The 22,162-nt window shown below is 48.8% G+C and overlaps 1 protein-coding gene across 2 annotated transcripts in view; it reads left to right on the top strand.

Moving 5' to 3' along the window:
• Window positions 1-10,011: 10,011 nt before the first annotated feature.
• Window positions 10,012-22,162, top strand: part of ARMH4 (armadillo like helical domain containing 4) — a 53,737-nt gene continuing 41,586 nt past the window's right edge. The window contains exons 1-4 of one of the 2 annotated variants that reach the window (XM_048307372.1): window positions 10,012-10,052; window positions 15,867-17,256; window positions 18,176-18,388; window positions 19,611-19,829. In XM_048307372.1, coding sequence (XP_048163329.1) covers window positions 15,924-17,256; window positions 18,176-18,388; window positions 19,611-19,829 — 1,765 coding nt within the window. In that variant the 5' untranslated portion in view covers window positions 10,012-10,052; window positions 15,867-15,923. Of the gene's footprint in view, window positions 10,053-15,866; window positions 17,257-18,175; window positions 18,389-19,610; window positions 19,830-22,162 lie in introns of those variants that run through there. The other variant, XM_048307373.1, reaches the window with a different exon arrangement.

Below are 22,162 nucleotides of genomic sequence, written 5' to 3'. Positions count from 1 at the left end.
GCGCCGCGCTGGGGGCGCTCCCGCTCGACCAAAGTCGTAAAAATCAGGATCGCTTAGGCTGAGAAAGCCCACCAAGATCATCGAGTCCACCTATTCCACCACTAAACCATGTCCCCAAGTGCCACATCCACACGGCTTCTAAAATCGTCCAGGGATGGTTACTCCACCAATTCCCTGGACAGCCTGTGCCGCGGCTGGACAGCGCTTTCTGTGAAAAAAAATTTCCCAACAGTCAACCTAAACTGCTCATGGGACAACTTGAGGCTGTTTCCTCTTGTCCTGTCCTTTGTTCCCTGGCAGCAGAGCCTGACCCCCATCTGGCTCCACTCTCTTGTCAGGGAGTTGTGGAGAGTGGGAAAGTTCCCCCTGAGCCTCCTTTTCTCCAGGCTGAGCCCCTTTCCCAGCTCCCTCAGCCACTCCTGGGGCTCCAGCCCCTTCCCCGCTCCGTTCCCTTCTCTGGATACCTTCCAGCCCCTCAATGCCTTTCTTGTCTTGAGGGGCCCAGAACTGCCCCCAGGACTGGAGGTGCCTCAGCAGTGCTGGCACAGGGGGACAGGCACTGCCCTGGTCCTGCTGCCACACCACGGCTGCCACAGAAACAGCCACATTTAATGCAAAAAGCCATTTCTATGAGGTTAGGTGCACAGGTACCCTCAGGGCACAGCATCCTCCCTCTCGAACAGAAATAAAACATTCCAGGGACTAAAAAAGCCACATCACTTCGCTACTCCAGGAGCGTAGTGGTTGGGAGTGAAGAGCGGAGCTCGCAGTACAATGAGGATAGAAATGATAAACCCCATGGTGGTAACAACCTGTGCAGGGCCAGGGGCTGGACACAGTGATCCTCGTGGATCCCTTTCAGCTCAGGACCTGCTAGGAATCCATGCTTTCAAGACTGGGTCGCCTGAGATGGGTGATCAGAGAGGCAGAAGATCAGCTGCGCTTAATACTAAGAACCTAATCAATAAAAGGTGTTCTGATGAATATTGTTTGTGGTATGTGTCTTCCTGTGACTGGATCCCCTGGCTGGGAAAGGGGAGTTTCTAACAGATTTTGGTCAGTGTAATGAAAATTTGGGATCACTTGAGGAAGAGTTTCCTAAGGTAGCACTTGCCCCACTCCCAACAACCATCTTCTTTCCTCTGCCAATCTTCCCCTTCCCCACAGTAACCACAGCTGTAAAACCAGCTGCTCTTCAGGCAGTTGTTATATCCAGGAGTGTAACTGTGGCCCTGCTCACACCCCCAAAAGTTGTGTCTTGGGTATTTATTTCAGCAAAGTGCACAAGACCAAGGAAGTAAAATAAGCATTGAAAAAGCAATTAGCTGGGGAGTTGGGTCTAGACATTTGCTCATTGCCAGACAGGCCAGGCTGAGAGCCAGAGGGTTTATGCAGGGGAGGAAAAGGGTGCTAATGAAGGCAGAGGATTTCAGGGAAGGCTGTGGTGACACCGCTGTGCTCTGTTGTCACTGAACCCAAGCCCCCTGACCTGTGGCTCCTACAGCAGTTTGTGGATGCTGTTCTTTTTGCTGTGCTTTCCACTCTGCCAGCAGTGCTGCTTGTCCCACGTCCACACTTTCTATTTGCAGTCCCTGAAGGTGGAGGTGTGCGGGAGTCGGATGATGAGTGGGAGTGATGTGAGACGCTGAAAGCTGTCGCTGCCACCATCTGCTGTGTCGCCTGGGCCAACCCCCGCTCTAGCCCATGGGCTAGCAGCTCTGCACAAACGCTTTCCCTGTTGCTCCTGTCACAGCCTCACCGTGTTCCCCCCTTCTGGTCACCCTAAAGTCACCAGGGTGACAAAGTGGGGTCAAGAGACAGCGTTGAGAAGAGAAGGTCCAGGTGTGTGTGGAGCAGGAGTGCAGACTGGGGGAGCTGAAGCAGATGGGGCATCCTGGAAGGGTTCTTGGAGGACATACAAGGAATCCAGGCAGTGCAGAGGGAATGCAGGAAGGGTGCGAAGAAGGGGAACTCTGCAGTGACAAACTTGGGGAAGACTCCTCTCAAAGCCCTTTACATCCCTCATAAAGCCCTGCTATCTCTCCTTCAAGCACCATCCCACAGCTCAGTATGAGCCCAGGCACTCTTCAAACAGCCCATCACCAGCTTCCCAGCCTCTCCTAGGAGAGGGAAACTGAGGAGCAAGGACAAGGCTGCAGTGGTGATGTGAGATACAGAAACAGTGATGGGACCAGCACACACCCAGTGAATTCTAGAGGAGGAGGAGGGTTCATTGCCAAGGCAGCAGTGGAGAGTGCTGACACATGAAAAAATAAACAAACAAAACCCTGCAGCAATTAAACATTGTGACACCGAGTTCAACTTGCCTTATGATTTTGTGTGGTTTTATGTTTTTAACGGCCTTTTAAGTTATTTTTTATGGTTAGTATTTTATGGCCTTCCAGAACACGGAAATGCAGCTGAACTTTAAAGGATATGCAAACAACGAGGCATGAAAATATGTTCAAATGTCATTTCCACAACAGAACCTTAACTCTGCCATGTTTGAGCAATTCTCCAGTGCACCAAGAATATGCACTCAGTGGTAATTACACCTGACTGAGACAGGAATTATATTCAAGAAACTTTTTTGTGTTTGGTTTTTCTCTCAGGGAAACAATCCCAGAATTTCCAAAGTGCTGCTGGAGAGATTCTGATTAGACACAAGGTAAATTTTTCACAATGAGAACAATCAGACATTGGAATAATCTCTCCAGGGAAATTGTGGATCCCTCAACATTGGACACTTTAAAATTCAGCTGCACAGGGTGCTGGACCGTCTTGTTTCAACTGTGATTTTGCCAAGAAAAGTTGGGTCAGATAATTCTTGAGATCCTTTACAACCTGGTATTCCATGATTCTGTGATAAGTTGCTTCCTGGAGTGCTGTCTGCCCTGGCTGTTCAAGGACAGCCCAGGGAAGCTGTGCAGTCACTGTGCCTGGTGAGAATATGCTCTCACTGGAGGGTGAATATTCATTCTCTCAAATTCTGTAAAATCCTCCTGAGTATCTCCATGATAGGGGTCTTATACATAATGTACTATACTTAATGTTGTTGCTCTTGAAATACTTCAGGTCTAAAAACTGGAGTTATTTAGATAGTATATGATTAAAGTCTAAGCATGATGTTTGCATGATCTGTTTTCATCCCCAGATCTCACCCATTTATGATATCTTACCATGCTGCAATTACCTATTTACAGCACTATGCTTATGTTTTTAATATAATGTTTTATGTAAAATGACTGCTTAGATATGTCTTGCAAAAATCAGGAGCCCTACTTGAAATCCACAGCCCATGGCTTCCTCCTGAATGTACTATCCCTGAGTTAGGAATGATCAGAGTTTCCTGCTAATCACATCACCGTCTTTATAGTCCATTGGAAATCTCCTCTTAAATTACGTTAATCAATCACAGTTAACACGAGTTCTGAAATGCAAGCTGCAGCTTTAAAGTGGCTTAATTTAATGGATGGTCTTTTCAGAGTTATTGATAATAAGAGCCAGAGAGTTAGAGATGTGCCAGGGTTTCATAACAAAATCCATCCACGCCGGGCTGGTTTAATCAAGGAAGCTGCTTGCATAATGTGAAGAGCACTCGCTCTCCCCCAAATATGTGACTGTTGGAGAAACAGATGGTGATGCTAACCCGAAAGAATCAGGCTATAAATACATTCAGGATAACAATATAAATGGAGATAATTATTCAAAGTCTAAGGAGATGGTGGGACAATTAAGCCAGCTCGTAAGCAGAATGTCCAGCAGAGTGAAAAGCAGGATTTCCATAACACAGTAAGAAATTATTCCCTGAGTGCAGCCAGTTCATGCAACTCTCGAGAGCGGTGCTACCTCTGACAGGCAAGGAAGAGGTCACATAAGGACATAAAAATACAAGATATTAACAGCAGCCCATTGAAATCAGTGAAAACTCTTATATCATAGAATCATAGACTGGTTTGGGTTGGAAGGGAGCTTGAAACTCATTTAGTTCCACCCCCTGCCATGGGCAGGGACACCTTCCACTATCCCAGGTTGCTCCAAGCCCCATCCAACCTGGCCTGGAACACTTCCAGGGATGGGGCAGCCACAGCTTCTCTGTGCCAGTGCCTCACCACCCTCACAGCCAGGAATTTCTTCCTAGTAAGTAATCTAAACCTACTCTCTTTCAGTTTGAAGCTATTCCCCCTTGTCCTGTCACTCCATGCCCTTATAAAAAGTCCCTCTCCAACTTTCTCTCAGCTATGTTAAAGCAGTGGAAGGCCACAATTAGGTCACCCCAAGCCTTCTCTTTTCTTTTCCAGCTGAGCAATCCCAATTCTCTCAGCCTTTCCTCATAGCAGTGCTGCTCCATCCCTCTGATCATCTCGGTGGCCTCCACTGGAATCGCTCCAACAAAATAAAATTTATAGGACAGTTCTTTTTTGCCTAATGCAGTCCTTTTTCTCTCCCCTTTTTCTTTTTCAAGATCCTGTTGGTATTCAAGCCACTGGCAGAAGAAAGACCCTTTCGGATGTCCTGCAGACACGTCATTGTCACAGCGCAGCGCTGCTCCCTCCTCCGCGCCGCCGCTGCCTCGAGGTGGCAGAGGCAGAACCCGCCCGGAGGGTTAAAAGGGAACGTTTTTCATAAAGAAAATCACTTTTCTGTACTCGCCCCGAAACAGGCAGCTCTCAGCTGAATTAATCCCCGCGGAGCACTTGCAAACGTTGCAAACATAAAGGAATGTGTCCTGCAGCACAAACGCTGCGTGGCTACGGCACGGAGCAGCATGCCCAGCTAATACTCTGCTCCCTTGAAAGCCAAAATGCCTGCCTGGACCCCTGCAGAGACTCGGATTTCAGCTGGACCCAGGCATATTTCAACAGCAAAGCATTATTATTTTTAATTGGTCAGAAAATAAACAGTCTTCTGTGTCCCTGCATTGGCTGGCTTAATCTGTGTACTCGCTTCTAAGCCTCCCTAATCTCTGTGCGCAGGCTAACGGGGGCACGTACCCATCCCTTCCTCACAAAACCAAGGAACTGCATACTTAGGGCCAGCTTTAGACCTTCTGGAGATCGCAGAGAGCTTCCTCACCTTTTCCTAGCACATGGATTCAAGGGACCCACTTATCAGCTCTCTGAAAGGACACTGAGAAGGAAAACCCACTGCTTGGGGTTCTGTTAATTTCTGGATCTGGGTCCTGCTGTAGGATTTTGGCTTAATTGATTTGAATGTTTGCAAAACAAAAATGTGTATTTCTCTGCTCTTAAACATCCTCAAGGGGAATAATGAAAACACTGGTGGTGTCTGGGGCACTGCTGTTTCACTCTAAAACACAGTGCTCCTCCCACCCAAGAATCCCAATACCATGTGTTATCCATGGGAAAGACCCCAAAAGTCCCTGTGGTGAGGGCTTTCAGCCCCTCTGTGCTATTTTAGAAAGGGCTGTACTGTGAGGGATGGAGTGGCAGTACTAAAACCTGTGGATTCAGTGGTTTAATTTAACCTCAGGTTTTGAAAAGCAAAAGAAATCTGAAGTTTCTAAAGTCCCTCTGGGTATTATGTGAACAATATAATTATAATACCCTCTGGGTGTTATATTTCAGATCATGGAGGTTGGACTCAATGATCCTGGAGATCTGTTCCAACCTATATGATTCTCTGTTTCTGTGATTCTGTGAAGTTGAGGATTTAATGTCAGAGCAGGGCTTAGGGTCAGCCTGTTTTGGGGTGGTGGGTCCAGTGCTTTATTTTATTGTCAGCCTAACTTTGTAGTGGAGTGTGTAGGACGGGGGGAAAAATATCCAAGAGACTTGACAGATGGTTCATGTTTTAGCTGAGACTCCAATATGCACGTGGATGGCTTCCTCAGCACTTTATCTCTGGGAAAATTGTAATATGTGGTGTACCTTGGCATTAACTGCATCGATTTTGTCGAAGGGTATGAAGAAGAGCCGGGGCTGTACAGTGATTCCGTTATGGATGTGAGCATTGGTCCTCCCGGGCTGTATTCCCAGAGCAACTGCAACGGATTCCAGTGACCTTGGGCCAGTCAGCAGAAGCCTGGTTCTACTCTGAAGAGTGAGAGTGTAAAAATGGCATTTCCTACTCAGCAGATCTGGGCTCTGTGTGCTCTCCAAGTCACATCTGCTGACTTTAGTGACAAAAATAAGTTCTTACGGCTTTCCTGCTCTGTGAGCACTTCAGAAACACGAGAGCTGGGAAGCAGAAGCTGGATCCTGTGCCTCCTTGATTACTGTAAATCCCAGCCAGCAGTGGGGCTGCACTGGCATCACCTGGCCTTGCCCAGCTTTCCTGTTAGTGCCAGCGGTGAGATACATGGATGAAAGGAATCCAAGTTGATTCTCCTGACTGAGTTTTAATTGCAGTTGACATTTATCAGGTTTGCTGTTGGAGGAAGAAGAAATCTGTTCGTCCTTAACATGATTACATTCAATACAATTTATTGGTCACAAACTTTTTCAAAGTGGAGTTGTTTTAAACAAACTTCCCTCTCTGTAACAGGGGGAGCTGTTCTCACTTTCCCTGAATTAGACTCATGGCTACTCCATTCCAGTGACTGCTGTTTAGTGGGAAGAGAGAGCCCCCTTAAAACGGATGCTACCAGATGGTGTACAGGTGAGTCTTGTGATGGAGATGTGCACTGATTTGTGTGATGGACATGTGCACTGATTTGTGTGCTGGATGTCCCCAATATTCAATTTGGGAAAGTTATTCAGCAGCAAAATTAACGGTAACTATTTTAAAATTGCCTTTACCTTCTGTGGCATGTCCTGACATACTTAGGATGGCTGATACATCTCCTCACAGGTGCCAGGAGTAGCAGCATAAGGAGCAGCATTCTGCTGTCAGGACAATGATTTTTTTAGTTCATTTTATACAGGCAAAATATATCTTCATATAAATTTTTATGTGACCTAGTCTCTTAATTAGGACATGCTATTGGTACTTTTTGGGTTCTGCAATAAGACTGCGACAGGAATATCACCTTTGAAAAGAATCTGATGTATCATTACTTTGTACAACAGAGCTGGCTGCTCTAACAATACACAGATTTTACAAGAGGCTCTTACAAAAATTAGGTATCGTTATTTTACAGAAGAAGTGGAGGCTGAGAGCAGTGAAATTCCATTTTGAAAGTCCTCTAACAAGGCAGGGCTGGGAATGGGACATGAGTGCCACTCTTTCCCAGCTACGCTACCTGCATGGAAGAATGAACCTGTTTACATCCAAATTTAGTCTCTGAATTCACCTCAGGTGGGAAGTCCTGAAGGACAAGACCAATAGAGGATTGCACTGAAGTGTCTCAACCCAGAGCAAGGGTAAGAGGGGAGAGGCATGGATGTTTGTTATCGTGCTGTGGAAGTGGGGCCTGTTTTGCTTGGTTACATGTATGCTCCATGGCATACTGATCTGAGTTAAAAATCAGTATTTACAACTAATAAACCATAGAAAGGAATAACAAAAGAGTGCTCTCTGGTGATTTCTGATTTCTGCCTCTTTCATCATGCCTCTTTCTTTCAGTCTGCAGATATTTTTGTTGATAACGCAGAAGCCTCTGATTTTGGCAGGTTATGCGGGGTAGAGAAACTTGCAGCGTACGGGGAATGTGCAATTTTAGGCAGGGAAAAAACCACAGATAACCAGATATTTTGGTTACAGTGCTTCTAAGTGAAATATTTAACCTTGAGAGGACACGGTGCCAATCTGGGTTCAGAGTTGATGGCAAGGGGGAAGTGGAAACCTCTCCAGTCTATTAAGTGCTCTGCATCCTTAGGGAACAGTAAATCATCCGATACACACGCTTTACATTTTAACTAACTTTCCCAATAATTTTAAAGGTTAGAGAGAAAAGGCGTTGAAAACACTATCATAGAGTGGTTTGTGTCAGAAGGAACCTTAAAAATCATCTCATTCCAACCCCCTGCCATGGGCAGGGACATCTTTCGCTTGGAGATCCCTTGTTCTGAATCCCAGGTCAGCTGTTAGGGGGAAATTGTGCAGCGCTGAAGCCCAGCCCCTGGACTCATCCCTGAGGGCTCTGATTTCTGCTGGGGTGGTCTCTGTCATCCTGCCCCTCTCCCCACACACTGAACAGCTGAACATCTTGGGAATCAATCCCAGACCCACAACAAGGTGCAGTGCTGTCCTTGAGAATTGATTTTGGTTTCCTGGAAAATCTGGCTGCACCATTAACTTGGGAGGTGGCACCTCCTGCACGGCTGAGCCACCCCCTCTTCTCAGCCAGAGCTCTTGGCCAAAATGAGTTGGCCAGGACTGAAGTTGAACCTGTGAAGAGTGTTGAGTCCCTAACCCGGGAGTTAGTGGTGTTTAAAATGGCATGAAAAATGCTCTTACCTCTTCATTCCCTCCCACCCCATCTCCCTTAGAGGAGAAAGGCAACATCCTTTCTTTTCACATATTTGTATTTTATTTATGAAGATGCTGCAGCACTAGAAATATTGATTAATGAATAATTTTCCCAGATTTTACAGTTCAGAGAGGCACAGCCAGAGGGGACTTTCCCCACTGTTTTGTGTGACTATTTCCTCCCCCAAGCCTAACTCTGAAGTTCTTTCTGATGCCTTTTGTCACTGGCTGTCTTTATTGCTGATACAGGCACTTCAACACTTTTATTTTCAACTCATGCAGGGGTTAGCAATATTTCCCCGAAAAAAATTGCCCTAACTTGCAACAAATCTGTCTTTTGGAAGTTTTAATATTGGATGCATGCATGGTGCTACAACCAAATGAATTGGGTTGGATCCAGTTGGGTTGAAATCCAGTAGAAAACACACAGTTTCTCTAAAAGTAAACAGGTAAAACTTTGGGGTGTGTTTAGAGACACAAAGAGAGCAAATCACTAATATAAATGTTATTACCAGTAGCACAGCGAACAGAAAAAATAATGAACAATCTGTTGATAGGGAATATCTCATTTTCTTCCATCAGCTATGTTGTTTATCTGAAGAGCTGAGTGACCTGTGCCAGCAGGTTACATCTCACTTTGTGTGGAAAAAAGGAAGAGTTTATTTTATAGTTTGTTGTCATAACTGGAGGATTCACTGATTTGCTTCGTGTGGCAGACCTGCCATGTTCATAAGGAAGTCAAGATTTTAACTCACCTGTCCTATACCTTCCCTCTATTCCTTCCTATCAATTCCACCCCCCAAAAATCCCTCCATCCCGGTCATTGCTTCCTGTGAGAAATCATTATGGTCTCTCCTCACCTGTCCCTGCCCAGCTCAAACGCTTTGCACCTGCTACAGCCCCACTCTGAATGAGTCACCGCCTGAGAGGGCGTATAAAACCCTCTGTGTGCAGCAGAGACCTTGTGGTGACCCTGATACTGGGCTTAGGGGAGTGAGAGGAAGCTGAGCTGGTCTCACCTTTTGGGGTTTGGAGTCAAGGTATGGGGCTTCTGAGTTGCTCTTTGGCAAAGTGAATTGATGTGTGAGCAAGGACGTGATGGTGTAAAGGTTTTCTTGTTAGTTATGGGGGGGTTTGTTGGGGAAAAAAAATGGGTGGGAGGAGGAAAGCACTAGCAGAACTGTTTATCTGTCCTGGCCAAATAGGTGCTTAAAACAAAGCATCCAAAAAAGGGGAATTGAACTAAGCTCTTCTGATTCACGTGTTTTTATTTAAGAAGTTGTTCTCCTTTGCAGAGGGAGTATTAGGGGAAGGTGACCTCTGCAGCTGGAAACACTGGAGGAGAATCTGTAATAGATGGAAAACTACTAAGGGTGCCGTAGGCCTTGTTGTTACAGCCCCTTGTAAGCAAAGAGCGGCAGCTCCTCGGGTCCGGCACTGAGGAAGAACTGGCTGCGGGGGCTGAGGGCTTGGATGCTCAAACTTCCCTTTGGAGAAGGAGCAAACGGCAAACGCGGGTGCCGAGGAGCACGAAGCCCACCAGGGGCAGGCAGGGACCGGCGGTCGGGCGGAGCGGGCCGGCCCCCGACACCGCCCGCCGGTGGGCGGCCCGCTCCGCTCCGCCCGTGCGGCCGCGGGGCTGGGGGAGCGAGGCACCGGGCGGCGGCGGCGGGAGCCAGGTGAGGCCGGGACACACACGCACCCAGCCGGCACCGCACCCCCGTGCCGCGTTTGCCCCGGGCTCCTGCGTTTTGAATCGATTCGGGTTTTTTCCGACGATGCTCGGCTGCCCGCGGGGCAGCGCATCTTCGGCTCGGCTCTTTGTTCCCGGCGAGCGGCTGGTCCCTGCAGCCCCGGGGGATGGGGAAGGGGCAGCGGGGCGAGCGGGGGGTGCGGTCCTGCCGGGATGGGGGTCCCGATGGGCTCGCTCGGAATATCTTTGGGAATGGGTGTGTGTTTCTCGCGGGGGTGGTTTAGGGGTGACCGCCGCTGTTCCTCTGTCCTGTCGCGGGCCTGGGCAGGAGGAATCTCCGGACGTTTGTTCGTACTTGATCCCCTGCCGGGTGGGGAAAGGATGCACTTCTGTGGTGTAAAGTCGCCTGTGAATATGACTAAGGAAGACGGGGAGATGGACGTGTGCCCGGCGTGCTGGGTGTAATCAAGCCTTGAGCTAGCCCTAATCCCATTCCCTGGACCCCACGCAGGTTCCGCCCGAGCCAAAAGGGCCTGACAAGGTGCATTTAATCTGCTCTTAAACCTTCACCTGCAGGCACTCATGATCCTCCAGCTCTGCTGTGTGTCAGCGTTAGGTGAGGCGCTGAAATTGTGGAGCGTTTCTTGCTGATTGGAATCCGAGTAGCTATCCCTCTGCTCCCAGGCGGGCTGGGGAGCAGCATTTCTGTCCTTCTCCTGCTTGAAAACTGCTGCACCCTTTGACCTCATTCTTAAACACCCCCTCCTCCCTATCTTAATCCCTCAGGAATTTGGTAGACCTTAGACTTCTGTGGTGCCGGGGACCTAGCACGGGTCAGAAGCCACAGAGAACTATGCAGCTTTTACTCGCAAATCCAAGTAGGGATTTCCATAGGTAGTCCGTGTGCTGTTCTGAACAAAGCAAGTGATCGCTTGGTGGTTGGGGGAATAATGCCTAAAACATGTTGTGTCTCGGGCTCCCCGAAGAAACTACTGCTGGAATGCCGAGGCTGGAAGTGGAGGTGGTGTGTTATGTATTAAGGTTTCTCACTGGGACTGGTAGGAAGCTGGCCTTACAGAATATCAATATCTCATTTGTTTGCTTGTAAGGATGCATCCTCAAGGGTAGGGGAGGATGTGCCCCTCTGATGTGTGCTTGTCTCAACATAATTTTTCTCACCTGACTTCGTGTTGGTGGCTGGTGTAGAGTCGTGTCGCTGTTGGAGGTGATCGAACTGGTTGAGGTCTGTTTCCCTGAAGTATGTGCTGTAAAAGCATTAGCTCACCAATTCTCTCGGTTGAACTGGGCAAGGACATAAAGCAAGATGAGATGAAGGAATTTTTCTGGGCTTGTGCACAAAAGTAGGAGTTGGAGCTCTGCAGTGTATTATGTGCTGCCTTTTGTATTCAGCACAAGTAATGAGGCTTGGATGGCATACATTAGCACCCTGTAACAGAGCACTTGGCGGCTGGCAGTTGTTTGACTTGTATGTTTTGGCTACATTTTCACATTAAGACTTGCAGCTTTTTTGTCTGGTTCCCTTATCAATTGTCAGGTGAATTGCGGAGCTGAGCACAGCCCAGGCTGACACCAAGCTTGTGCTTGGAGATGTGAGAAGCTGTGCTCAAAGGCAAGACAGAGATTTGTCTGGGGCTCACCTGTTCATGTCCTGTGCTCTCCGCTTTGATGCGTGCAGCCACTTCATCTTGCAAGTGAGTGTCCTCCCTGTATCAGAGGGATTGTTAGGGCAGAGTTATTAATTAGAGTTGAAAACTCGATACTGTTTTTCCCCTCACTGTTTCAACAATTTGGCTACATAACCATAACTTGCCAAAGACAGAAAATAACAGCTAATTTTTTTTTTTTTTGGGGGGGGGGGGGAGTGGGGGGCGTTTCTCTAAGTTAACTGGCTGGGTGAAACTCTTAAAAAGCTCTCTGAGGGAGTAGCTGCACACAGCTGGGACACAGGGGGGAGTTTAATCCTTTGCAGCATGTGTCTATTAACCACTGGTCCATGCAAGGAACGGCTATTGAAGGAGAGACATCTGCTCTGCTCTGTGCTTGTCCCCTGCAAGCCTGCCCTGTTGGAGTGACCATAACAGGCTGGGGCTCCTTCTGAGCTGGCTTTTGTTGGTCCCCCCAAGAGCTGGTTTCAAACAGGTCTCCAGAATTCAGAGGGCTTAATGGTTTAAGAACTATTGCAAGTGCTAATTGTATGGAGCAGGGAAGCAGCCTGGCTCAGAAAGATCCAACTGAGACTGCTTCAGCTGGTGACCAATTTATGTTTATTGTCCCTCAGCTTCCTGACTTCCCCACTGAGGTAGGTGGTTCTTATTCTTGTGGGTAGCTCCTGGAGATGCCCAGTTTTTGGCCCTTGTTTTCAGCCCAGCAGTCCTTTGTGTTATTTTCCAGCCTACCAGGTGTTAAAAGAAAAGTTATTATTTTCCATGCTAAAGATAAAGCTCCCTGGCTGCCTGCAGTTGCGCTGCCTTTGCGGCTGGAGGAACTGCATCTCCTGGGATTTGGTGTTATTAAGTGCAGGGGAAGTAGCTGGCACTGTCTCTTGCCCTCAGTGTGTGCTTCCTATTGGAAGCAAGGATTAGTTTTCCACTGAGAGCCTGGCCAGTGCTTGGCAGCTGCCTTCAGGGCTTCAGCTCTGAGGATGCCAGGTGAAATCTGGGGACGAGGAGTTCCTGCAGCATGAAATATTGAGGTACTACCTTCAGGCTGGTAAGAGAAAAGCTCAGGCTTACTACAGAGGAGGTGCTTGGTCAGGGCAGTGTGTTCCAGCCTGCTTTTATCGCCTGGCTGAGGCTGGAGAGCAGGCTGACTATAAAAATAGCCAGATGGGAGGATAAATGTATAACTCAGTGTGGCTTGAGGAGCAAACTGCTCTGCAGCCAGGTACCTGCAGCTTCTGCATTCAGTGGAAGTGCTACAGCAAGGTGTCAAACTCTGCTTAAGGAGATAGCCAGGTCACCGCTGTTCATACACTCTCTAATCCAGCCTCTTCCTAAAGCTAAGTAGATCTTAAGCCCTGACTAATCTTCTTTGAAGTTTGAACCTGTGCCATTATCCTGCAGCAAGCTCCATGCCGCTATCTCCTGCTTTCACTGAGTGTGAAGGTCTAGGTTAGCTTACATCTGGTTGTTGTGGATTTCCGGAGCAAATAACACTCTAATATGATTTTTGCCCTATAGAAATGTAGGATTACGGCCAGCAGGGCTTTTCAGACTGGGGGAAACAATATGAGGCTGCCCAAAGGATTCCAGGAATTCTTTTATCAGGCTGGTACTGAGTGCCCACATTATCTACCAGCCAGAAGGAGGAAAGGTGCTAGTAAAGATGGAGTAAGCTTGTTGGGAGGAGATAAACATTTTAGTTTTTCTCCTAATCACATTCTGAATGTCTTGGGCTAGTGGAGAGCCTAGAGCTAGAAAGCTACAAACTATCTGTACAGATGTGTATATACATATGTATAATGTGTATGACTGCAAGAGAAGTGCTTTTCTAGTGCAGCTGGAGTTCTGTTTAGCTTTAAGCACTGCAGAAAGCATTTGTGCCACCTAAAGGCTCCTGACTTCTTGAGAAGTTGTATTTAGAGCCAAACTATTTTTTAAATAGAAAAAAAACCCCCCCAACTTCTTGATGTTTCAGTATGCCTGATCTTAACAGGCACTTGTTAAAGGGGTGTGAGGTGAATGTGATTTATATTCAGCTGCATGGTAAGTCAGATGCATGTAGTTAGGCACTAACAATTTAACTTGAATAATATATTCTTAGTGCTTTTTAATTACAAAAGTGAATAAAGAATTAGCCTGGAAGAAGAGCTAAATATTGTCAGTTTTCAGCTATTTTTTGATGGGGGGAATAGAGAAAATAGATGGGTGGCCACCCATCCTTCAGAGATAGAAGATGCTAAAAATGAAGTGGAAGGTATCTAGGCTGGTGAGGAGGTTTTTGGTGGCTTCTGCTTGTCCCTGAGCACCTGGTGCATGTGTGTGGCCTGTGATGGGGAATTATTGCAGCAGCTCAAACTGCTGGGATGAGGCTTCAGGGAGAATGGAAAAAGTGACTCAGTGTGCCCTGAAGGCTCAGCCAGATGCTGGAGCCTGCAGTGGTTGACTCTGAGCTGTGTTGCTGCACTCTGTGGGTACAAATGTGAGTAATACTCCTGTAAGTGCTGTTTGGGTGGGGAAATGAGGAGTGTGGCAGGTTTAGGATTTATCCTGGTGCCTGTGAGCAGCAAGACTGCACAGGGTGACCATTGCTCTTCTTTGGAAGACTGAGGGGTGGTTCTGACAACCCCAACCTCTTTCCTTTACTATTATTAGTCCTGCAGCCCAAAGGTAAGAGCAGTTCACTTGTGAATGATAAAATCTCACCTCATTCCACCCCTTGCTGTGGGTAGGGACACCTTCCACTATTCCAGGTTGCTCTAAGCCCTGTCCAACCTGGCCTGGAACACTGCCAGGGATGGGGCAGCCACAGCTTCTCTGGGCACCCTGTGCCAGGGCCTCCCCACCCTCAGTTAAGAATTTCTTCCTAGTATCTTATCTAAACCTACTTTGTCAGGTGAAAGCCATTCCTCCTTGCTCTGTCACTCCATGACCTTTTCCAAAGTCCCTTTTCAGCTCTCTTGGAGCTACTTTAGGCACTGGAAGCTGCTCTGAGGTCTTCCTGGAACCTTCTCTTCTCCAGCTTCCAACTCTCTCAGCCTGTGTTCATAGTAGAGGTGCTCCAGCCCTGTGATCAACTTGGTGGTTCTTCTCTGGACTCATTCTAACAGGTCGATGTCTTTCTCATGTTGGGGGCCCCAGAGCTGGCCACAGAACTGGAGAAACACATGAGACAAAGCATGTGAAGCTGCTGATGGCTGGAGGCCCTTGCAGTAGGGCTTGACTGTGCCTGTGACCAGCTGCCTCTGCTGTGTGACAGAGGGATGTTTGCTGTGTGCATGGGACTGGTGTGAGCAGCTGTCCCACATGGGACGAGTGGGGCCTTGGATGGGATGGTCTTCTGCTCTGGAGTGGTGGAGTAGCCCAGGACTGAGGCACATGCCCAAGGGAGGTGTCTGGATGCTGGAGCTGTGTGCCTGGAGGCAGCAGAGCTTGCCAGGGGCAGGCTGTCAGCTGGCTGGATCACTGCTGGGCTACAGGTTCAGTGCTCCCTTGGAAACTCTTGACTCACACAGTGATTCTGGAAGTGCCTCCATGGTGCAGTGCAGCCTGGGCACTGTGCTAATGCAGCAGTGCTGCTGTCTGGGCTGTAGCTTCCTCTGTGGGGCCAAGGACCTCAGCCAGGACATGGCACAGATGCAGCCCTAAAGCCTCCTGGTGTGGCTCCAGTCCTATGTCCTCCCCCACAGACCCATCTTGTTCTCTGTGCGGATTCCTTGGTTTCCCCCTGTGCCAATGCACAGAACAGGGCTGGCCATAACAAACCCGAGACCTCATGGTCCTGGTAAGTGTCATTTTTGGACTTGGTTTAGGACAAATGGGTTGATCCACAGCATTGCTTGCAGGTCTGATGCCTGCTGGGTAGAGCACAGCACTCTGTTGCTGGGGTGAGAGCTGGGCAAGGTCTGTGCTGGGCTTCAGATCAACATTTGGTCTTGTCTGACATTTCCAGGTAGGGTAGGCTAAGAACAGTAAAAGAGATGGAGGAATTCATTGCTTGGAATTTTGTAGGAGGGGTCTGCTCACAACTGGCCATAGACTTGGTCACCCAGTTATTTTAGGCCCTGGGTCTGTGGGTGGTTATGAGTATTTGTAATCTTGGTTCCTCTTTCCCTTTCTAGGTCTTGCACGCTTGATTTGTCAGCCTTGCAGGCTTCTGGACACATCTCCTCTCAGCCATGAGGAGATCAATAGGATTTAACATCTGTGTGGTCACCTGCAGCATCCTGCTCTTGTCCTCCAGCCTGCCATGCCTTGCAGCTCAGCTTCTGGAGGAGTGGGATGTGACAAAGGTCCAGCATGGCCCCTGGGCAGGGAATGGGCTGGAAGATGACAGGACAGGCATGGTGGACTTGAAAAACAATCTGGGCCCTTCTGAGCCGACAGTTTCTGAAGAGCCATGTGAAGTGTCAGCGAAGCCATCTGGGATACCCTTAGATGAAGCTTTTACTGCAGGAGGAGAAGCGCTCTCTGCCAGCCTGAGCCATGTCATCCCCAGCAGCCAGGGCCTGGGGGATCACCCCTCTGCTGGGGCACTGCCTGCTGTGCATGAGGAGGAGCTGGTACCCACAGAGTCACAGCTGGGTGAGGGTGAAGCACTCAAGGCCATGCTGACCACAGCTGTGACCACACTGAGCCCTCCAGTCCAGGAGGAGTCTGGTGGTCCTGTTGGTGAGGCCACCACAGAGAGTGGTGTGGCAGTGGAGCCCAGCTCTTCTGGTCCCTCAGCAAACACCCTTTCTGGTACCACTGTGGAGGAGGAGGAGGCAGCAGAGAGCACCTCACACCCCTCAGCTGTACCCCAGCCCACACTGAACCCCAGCTCTCCCACCTGGGAAGCAGCAAGTGACCACCCTGCCATCCCAACTCCCCAGGCTGGGGGTGTGACCCCTGAGCTGGGAATGCTGAGAGCCCACACAGGGAGCCCTCTGAAAGCCCTGGCTCCACCAATATCTGTGGCTGCCAAACATCCCCTTGTGGTGACTGAGGCCACCCTTCACCCAGAAGCAGGGACAGGTGCCATGCAAAAAGAGCTGCCCACTACAGCTGGCACTGTCGCCATCCCCCCTATGGACACTGTGCCACCTGACTGGGATGACACAAAACTCAGGGACATCAGTCAAGGGGTAGGCCTATCTCATGAGGTGACAGAGGACCTGGGGACAACAGAACCATCCCAGACCCCTGAGGAAGGTGTGGTGGAGGAAGAAGATGCAACAAGAGCAGTGCCCTCCCCTGTGTCTCCTCCACCAGCTCCCGAGCTTGCCAAGGAGACCAACTGCACAGTGCCAGTGCAAGGCGAGGAGCTGCCTGCGACTTCCCCAGGCAGCAGCAACACTTTCCACACTGGGAACCTGTCAGATGCAGACACAGCTGATCTTGGCTCACTGGAAAACATAAGTGCAGTCACAGCAGAGGAGGAGAAAAGCGTCCCTCCATCACAGCCGGAGGCTGCTGTGGTGACAGATACCCAGCCTGAGCTCTCTCCTACTCTGGAGAGTTCATGGAAAGGTAAAACTTGCCTGTTACAGACACTTGCCTCTCAGTGGGGGTTTAGCAGGGATGCTCTTGGCAATCTGTGCTTTATTTCTGGGACTTAAAGCAAGCTGTACCAGCAGACTGTGAGCCACTGATGCCCTAAGTGGCTTTACAAGGATGCTCAGGTCAAGAGGTCTGTGCAGAGAGCTGCTGTCCCTTATGACAGAAACTGCTGGTGTTGTATCCTCCCCTCATAGTGAAGTGGTGGCCAGGCTGTGGCTGTCCAGTACTTGTCCCAACTCTTACCTGTAGGCAGAACTGCTCCTCCTGGACAGCCTGCCACAGGCTGATGGTGTCACCTTGCCCTGTAAAGACCTCCAGAGATGGCCCCTTCAGCTTCATGACAGTGCTCCTGCTTAGTGTTTAAAATATAAAGGGAGTGCTAAAAAAAGGCTGGTCAGGTGTTGGGCAATGACATGTTTCTAGGTTGATGAGGACTTTTTAATTGCTGGGCATCTTTATTCTTCCCTCTTTGGCTGCAGATGCAAAAGGATGATTTCCTCTCACCGCATCCAAAATACCTAATTTTTTCTGTAAAAGAAAGGAAGCTAATTGCAGGCTGGTGCTGAAACCTGACTGATTAATTTCTAGATTAATTTATAAGCACTTGACTTGTCAGCAGGTTCCCTCTCTGCTGTTTCCCAGATGTTGGGGAAACAACACTGTCAGTAAGACTTGTGCAACAAAAATAAACCGTTCTGCATAGCTGAGGTTTCATTGGGGGCTGGTCACTGAAGGCTGCCCTGATGATGCTTGGCTGCACCTGCTGCTGGCGCTGTGGCTCTGGAATTGTTACTGCATGGAGTTACATTCCTTTTATATTCCTTCAGCTGTGTGCTCTGTTGCTGTCTCCTGTCCTGTGAGTTTGTCCTGACATGTGTTCTTGCTGTAGGTGTTACTCAGGAGGTGACAACAGCTGCCCAGGAGGCTGGTGCTGCTCTGTCAGCTGTGACAGAGGTGCCTGGTGCCACCCAGGGAACAGGGGCTGCAAGCTTTCCTCAGGAGAACAGTGGGGAGGACACCCAGATGCTGACGGCTCCGAGTGCCAGTGAGGTGCTGGTGGCAACTGGTGCTTCCTCTACAGTGAACCCTGTGGATGCAGAAGGTAGGATTCTGCTTCAAGGACTCACACTAGATGGGATGTTATATCTGAAACCAGTGTCAGGGCTTGCACATTCCAGTCTCAACACAACATCCTTATTTAAGTGACTTTTTTTTTTGCTAACAGTCTTCACACTGCTTCTAGCCCTGGGCTGCCACTGCATTCTGCCCATGCTGTGAGATCCACCATGCTGAAACTTGCCAGTATATGGATTTTTTTTTTCCCCAAATAGCTGGAGTAGAGGTTGGAAAAAAAAAAAAAAAAAAAAGCCCCAAACCAAACAAGCCCCTTATCTGTCCTTGCTAGCAATCTTTAGACACTTAAGCAATTTTTTTATTTATGGAGGGAGAGTTTTTACTTCTGGAGCCCAAGGCAGTCACGGATTGCTGATGCTCAGTCCAGAGGATGAAAATACTTCATCAGGGTAACATGGGAGCCCATGGTGGGGCAAAGACACCCTCCTGCAAGAGCCTGGCAAGCCCTTGGGTGTGGAAGCTTGCACTGATACTCACTTTCACTGAGGAATGGGGCATTGTTCTCAGGTTGATGTAGCTCATACAGAAACGCTTTGAGCAGTCATGTTCACGTAGCTTCTGCCTGCTGGCTTGGTGTCACCTTGGCAGGTACCTGTGGGAGTCTGTCTTCCTGACAGGGGTGTAGCAAGGGTTCCCTCAGCACAAGGCTGGCCTTGAGCTGGAGTGTATTTCTGCAGTAGTGAGGACTACTGTAATGAAACTGCTGCTGGGCAGCTTTGCTGGTAATTCTTATATTGCAGGACATCAAAAGAAAAAAGCTGTTTGCATTGTAATTCTAAATTTAGGGTCCCTTTGTAAAGGGGAGTAGGTTCTTCTGGCAGTTTCCATTAATTAATTTGCTTCTAGGATTTAATTATAAATTCAACCAACTTTTATCTTTGTAATGAACTATTAGATCTGTCACTTGGTTCAGTTCTCAACTGGAGTCTTGGTGCTCTGATCTTGCAAGGGTGTGGTGATGAATTGTCCTCAAAGCAATGGAATTAAAACCTTTAAGGGTTCCCCCCTCATTAAGGGGAACCTCTTTTGCTGGCTCTCCTTGAGGAGAAAGTTTCATTACAGCAGCATCACATCTTGAAGGAAGCAAAAGTTTGGTAATTCCCTTTGAGTTAAATTTTCATTAAGGAGTTTCTTGGGGTTTTTTTAAAACATTGTGGTCCTGAATGGTTGCTGTTCCCTGTCTTCTGCAGATCTCACAGATGGGATCCTGGTCACCAGTGAGAAGGCTGTTCCAGCCCCTGGTGGGATGTTTTCTACCCCATCTGGACAGACAGAGGAGCCATCCAGCAGAACTGTGGTCCTGGTAACGCCAGCATCAGTGGCCTCCTCTGTCAGGAGGACAGCTCTTCCCTCTGTGAGGAGGATCAGCACAGCCGTGACCTACGGGCTGGACCGCCTGGAGTCAGAAGGTACCCCTGAGACTGAGGGGCAGGTGGCCTCCTGTGGAGTGCCACACCTGCCCTGACAGCCCCCAGTTTGTCAGTTTGGCTCACACCTATGTGCACATCTTGTTCCCAATAAAGTTGTTGACCAACCTGTCCTCTCCCAGGAGGCACAGGAAGCAAGCAATGAGCAGTGTCCTGGAGGATGCCTGCAATTCCAGTGGCTGTGGTGGATGGGGATGGGTTTTTTGTTGGCTAGGGAGCAGCAGTGGTGTTGCTGTTGCAGCAGGGTCTGGCTCTGCACACCTGTGATGCTGGTGTGTGCATCCACTGCAGAGCCTCTGTACCAGGGAACACCCACCAAGGGGTGCTGAGGTGAAGCAGATCCTGCCCTGGAGCTGCTCTGCAGCTCTGATCTGTCTTCTATTCACCTCACCCACAATTTTCCTGCAGAGAATTGTTTCTTGCTCTTTTTCCTACTTGAGCTCCTCTGCTTGTTCATCCATCCAGTTTTGTGCTCCAGTGTTTGGACTGACACCACCTGGCAGGAATTAATCTTTCTGCCTATTTTTGCTCCCCTTCCTTTATCTTGACCTTCTCTTGCCTTAGTATTTTACTGCAAAGGTTGGCAGCTCTCCAGGGGTGGCACTGCCAGATGGTATTTCTCCTCTGAGTAGAGGTGGGGTGCTACAGACAACAGCTCATCAGCATCTTTTCTCTGCAGGAAGCAATAACTCTCACTCCTGTTAAATTTAGAGGGCAGCAGAAGCTGGGAGTCTTCCCCACTGCAAGTTCCTGGCTTGCTGCTGGCTTTGAAGCCTTTCCCGAGCTCTCTGGGACTCCAACTGCAGCATTCTCCCCTTGCCAGGATGAATCTTGGATGTCTGTGGCAAGGCAAGGATGTGGTGCTGACAGGAGAGTGGCAGCAGGGGAAGGAAAGGTCGTGTGTGTAGGGAAAAGCTGGTCTTTCAGGCTGGGAAATAAGGTCTCTGCTTAGCAAGGGCAGTATGATTCAGGAGGCTAAAGTGTTTTATAGCCCTCTGGGATCTCCTTTAGAAGCCTGGGTTTCTGCATGGGAAGATAAGAGGGATTTCAGTTTCAGCTGAGCATTTGGTCTCTCTCTAATGAGACTTTCTGCACAGGCATTTAAAAAAAAAAATCTTTCTGCTCCAATACAGGACTGATGCAACTTTCTTGGATTCCTGCTGCACTCTGTTTTTAGAGAAGCTCTGGGCTTCTCTAAAGGCAAATGTGGGCTGTAGCTGGGACCAGGTGCCCTCAATGATGAGGACTCAAGTGGAAATCTGGGTTTCTTGGCTCTGCAGGTGCCTCTTCTCCAAGGGACATGTAGCTCTTTGTGCTGTGTGGATTTGACAACTGGCACAGCTTTTGTGGCCTAAATCTTTTCTGCTCAACCTAGACCTCTGTGCAGGGAGCCAGAAGGTTCCCTGGTGCTGGGGATCATGAATTCCCTCTTGTAAAATGGGACAATTACAATTATCATGTGGGGAAAGGCTTTCTGCCTGGGGATGGTGCTGCTCCAGTTAAGCACAAAGGAAGGTTTTTGAATCTTTTTCTGCTTAATGGCAATTGGGGGGTACCACATCCTCATGGTGGAGTGGCATTTGGAAGCTTGGTTCCCAAAGTTACAGTTCCTAGTGTTTCCTCTCAGAACATTGGAATGGTGTCAGATCCAAGATGTTTGGGGGTGCTTTCCTTTAAAGCTACATGGAGCACCAGCCCAAGATATTCAGGCTTTTGGGGAATGCTGTTGCAGGCACGTGGTTGGGTCCCTAATGTGGGATCTTGGCCCCTTGGGGAGAGGCTGTGCCTGGCTCACTGTTGGAAGAAGTGCAAGGAGCTGAGTGAGCTCTGCTGCCTTCAGTGGGGTCCTGCTGAGCTTCCTCTCTGAAGGCCTGGCTCATCATTAAATAGAAACCCCTGCTGCTCAGCTCACTCTCTTTCTTGGGGGCCATCTGTGCCAAACTGCCTGTGGTTAATTGCATCTGTATATTCACCTGCCTGGCTTGGATGCAAAACTGCTTTAAAAATCAAATTGCACAGACAAAATGAAAATGTCTAGATGAGCTTATCCTCCTCCCTGGTGGACTCTGCAGAGATGAGCTGGGTAACAAATATCCTCCTGTCTTGACTCTGTGGTGAGACTGGTCCTACTTGCCCTTCCTAGTCAGAGAAATCCTGTAAAGGGATTATAGGATACTGGGGACAGGACACAGCAGAGGATAAGGCTTGCTTTTCTGGGGGAATTGATTATATATTTTGTCTCTGTGCCTAGAATTTGTATATCTCTAGCAAGCTGAGCCCTGCAGGTTTCTCTGTAGGGCTTCTAGGTACAGAGA

The sequence above is a fragment of the Corvus hawaiiensis genome, chromosome 6 (genome assembly GCF_020740725.1).
Source record: "Corvus hawaiiensis isolate bCorHaw1 chromosome 6, bCorHaw1.pri.cur, whole genome shotgun sequence".
Lineage (NCBI taxonomy): Eukaryota > Metazoa > Chordata > Aves > Passeriformes > Corvidae > Corvus > Corvus hawaiiensis.
Note: the sequence above shows the minus strand (reverse complement) of the source record. Positions and strands in the feature narration are given on the sequence as shown.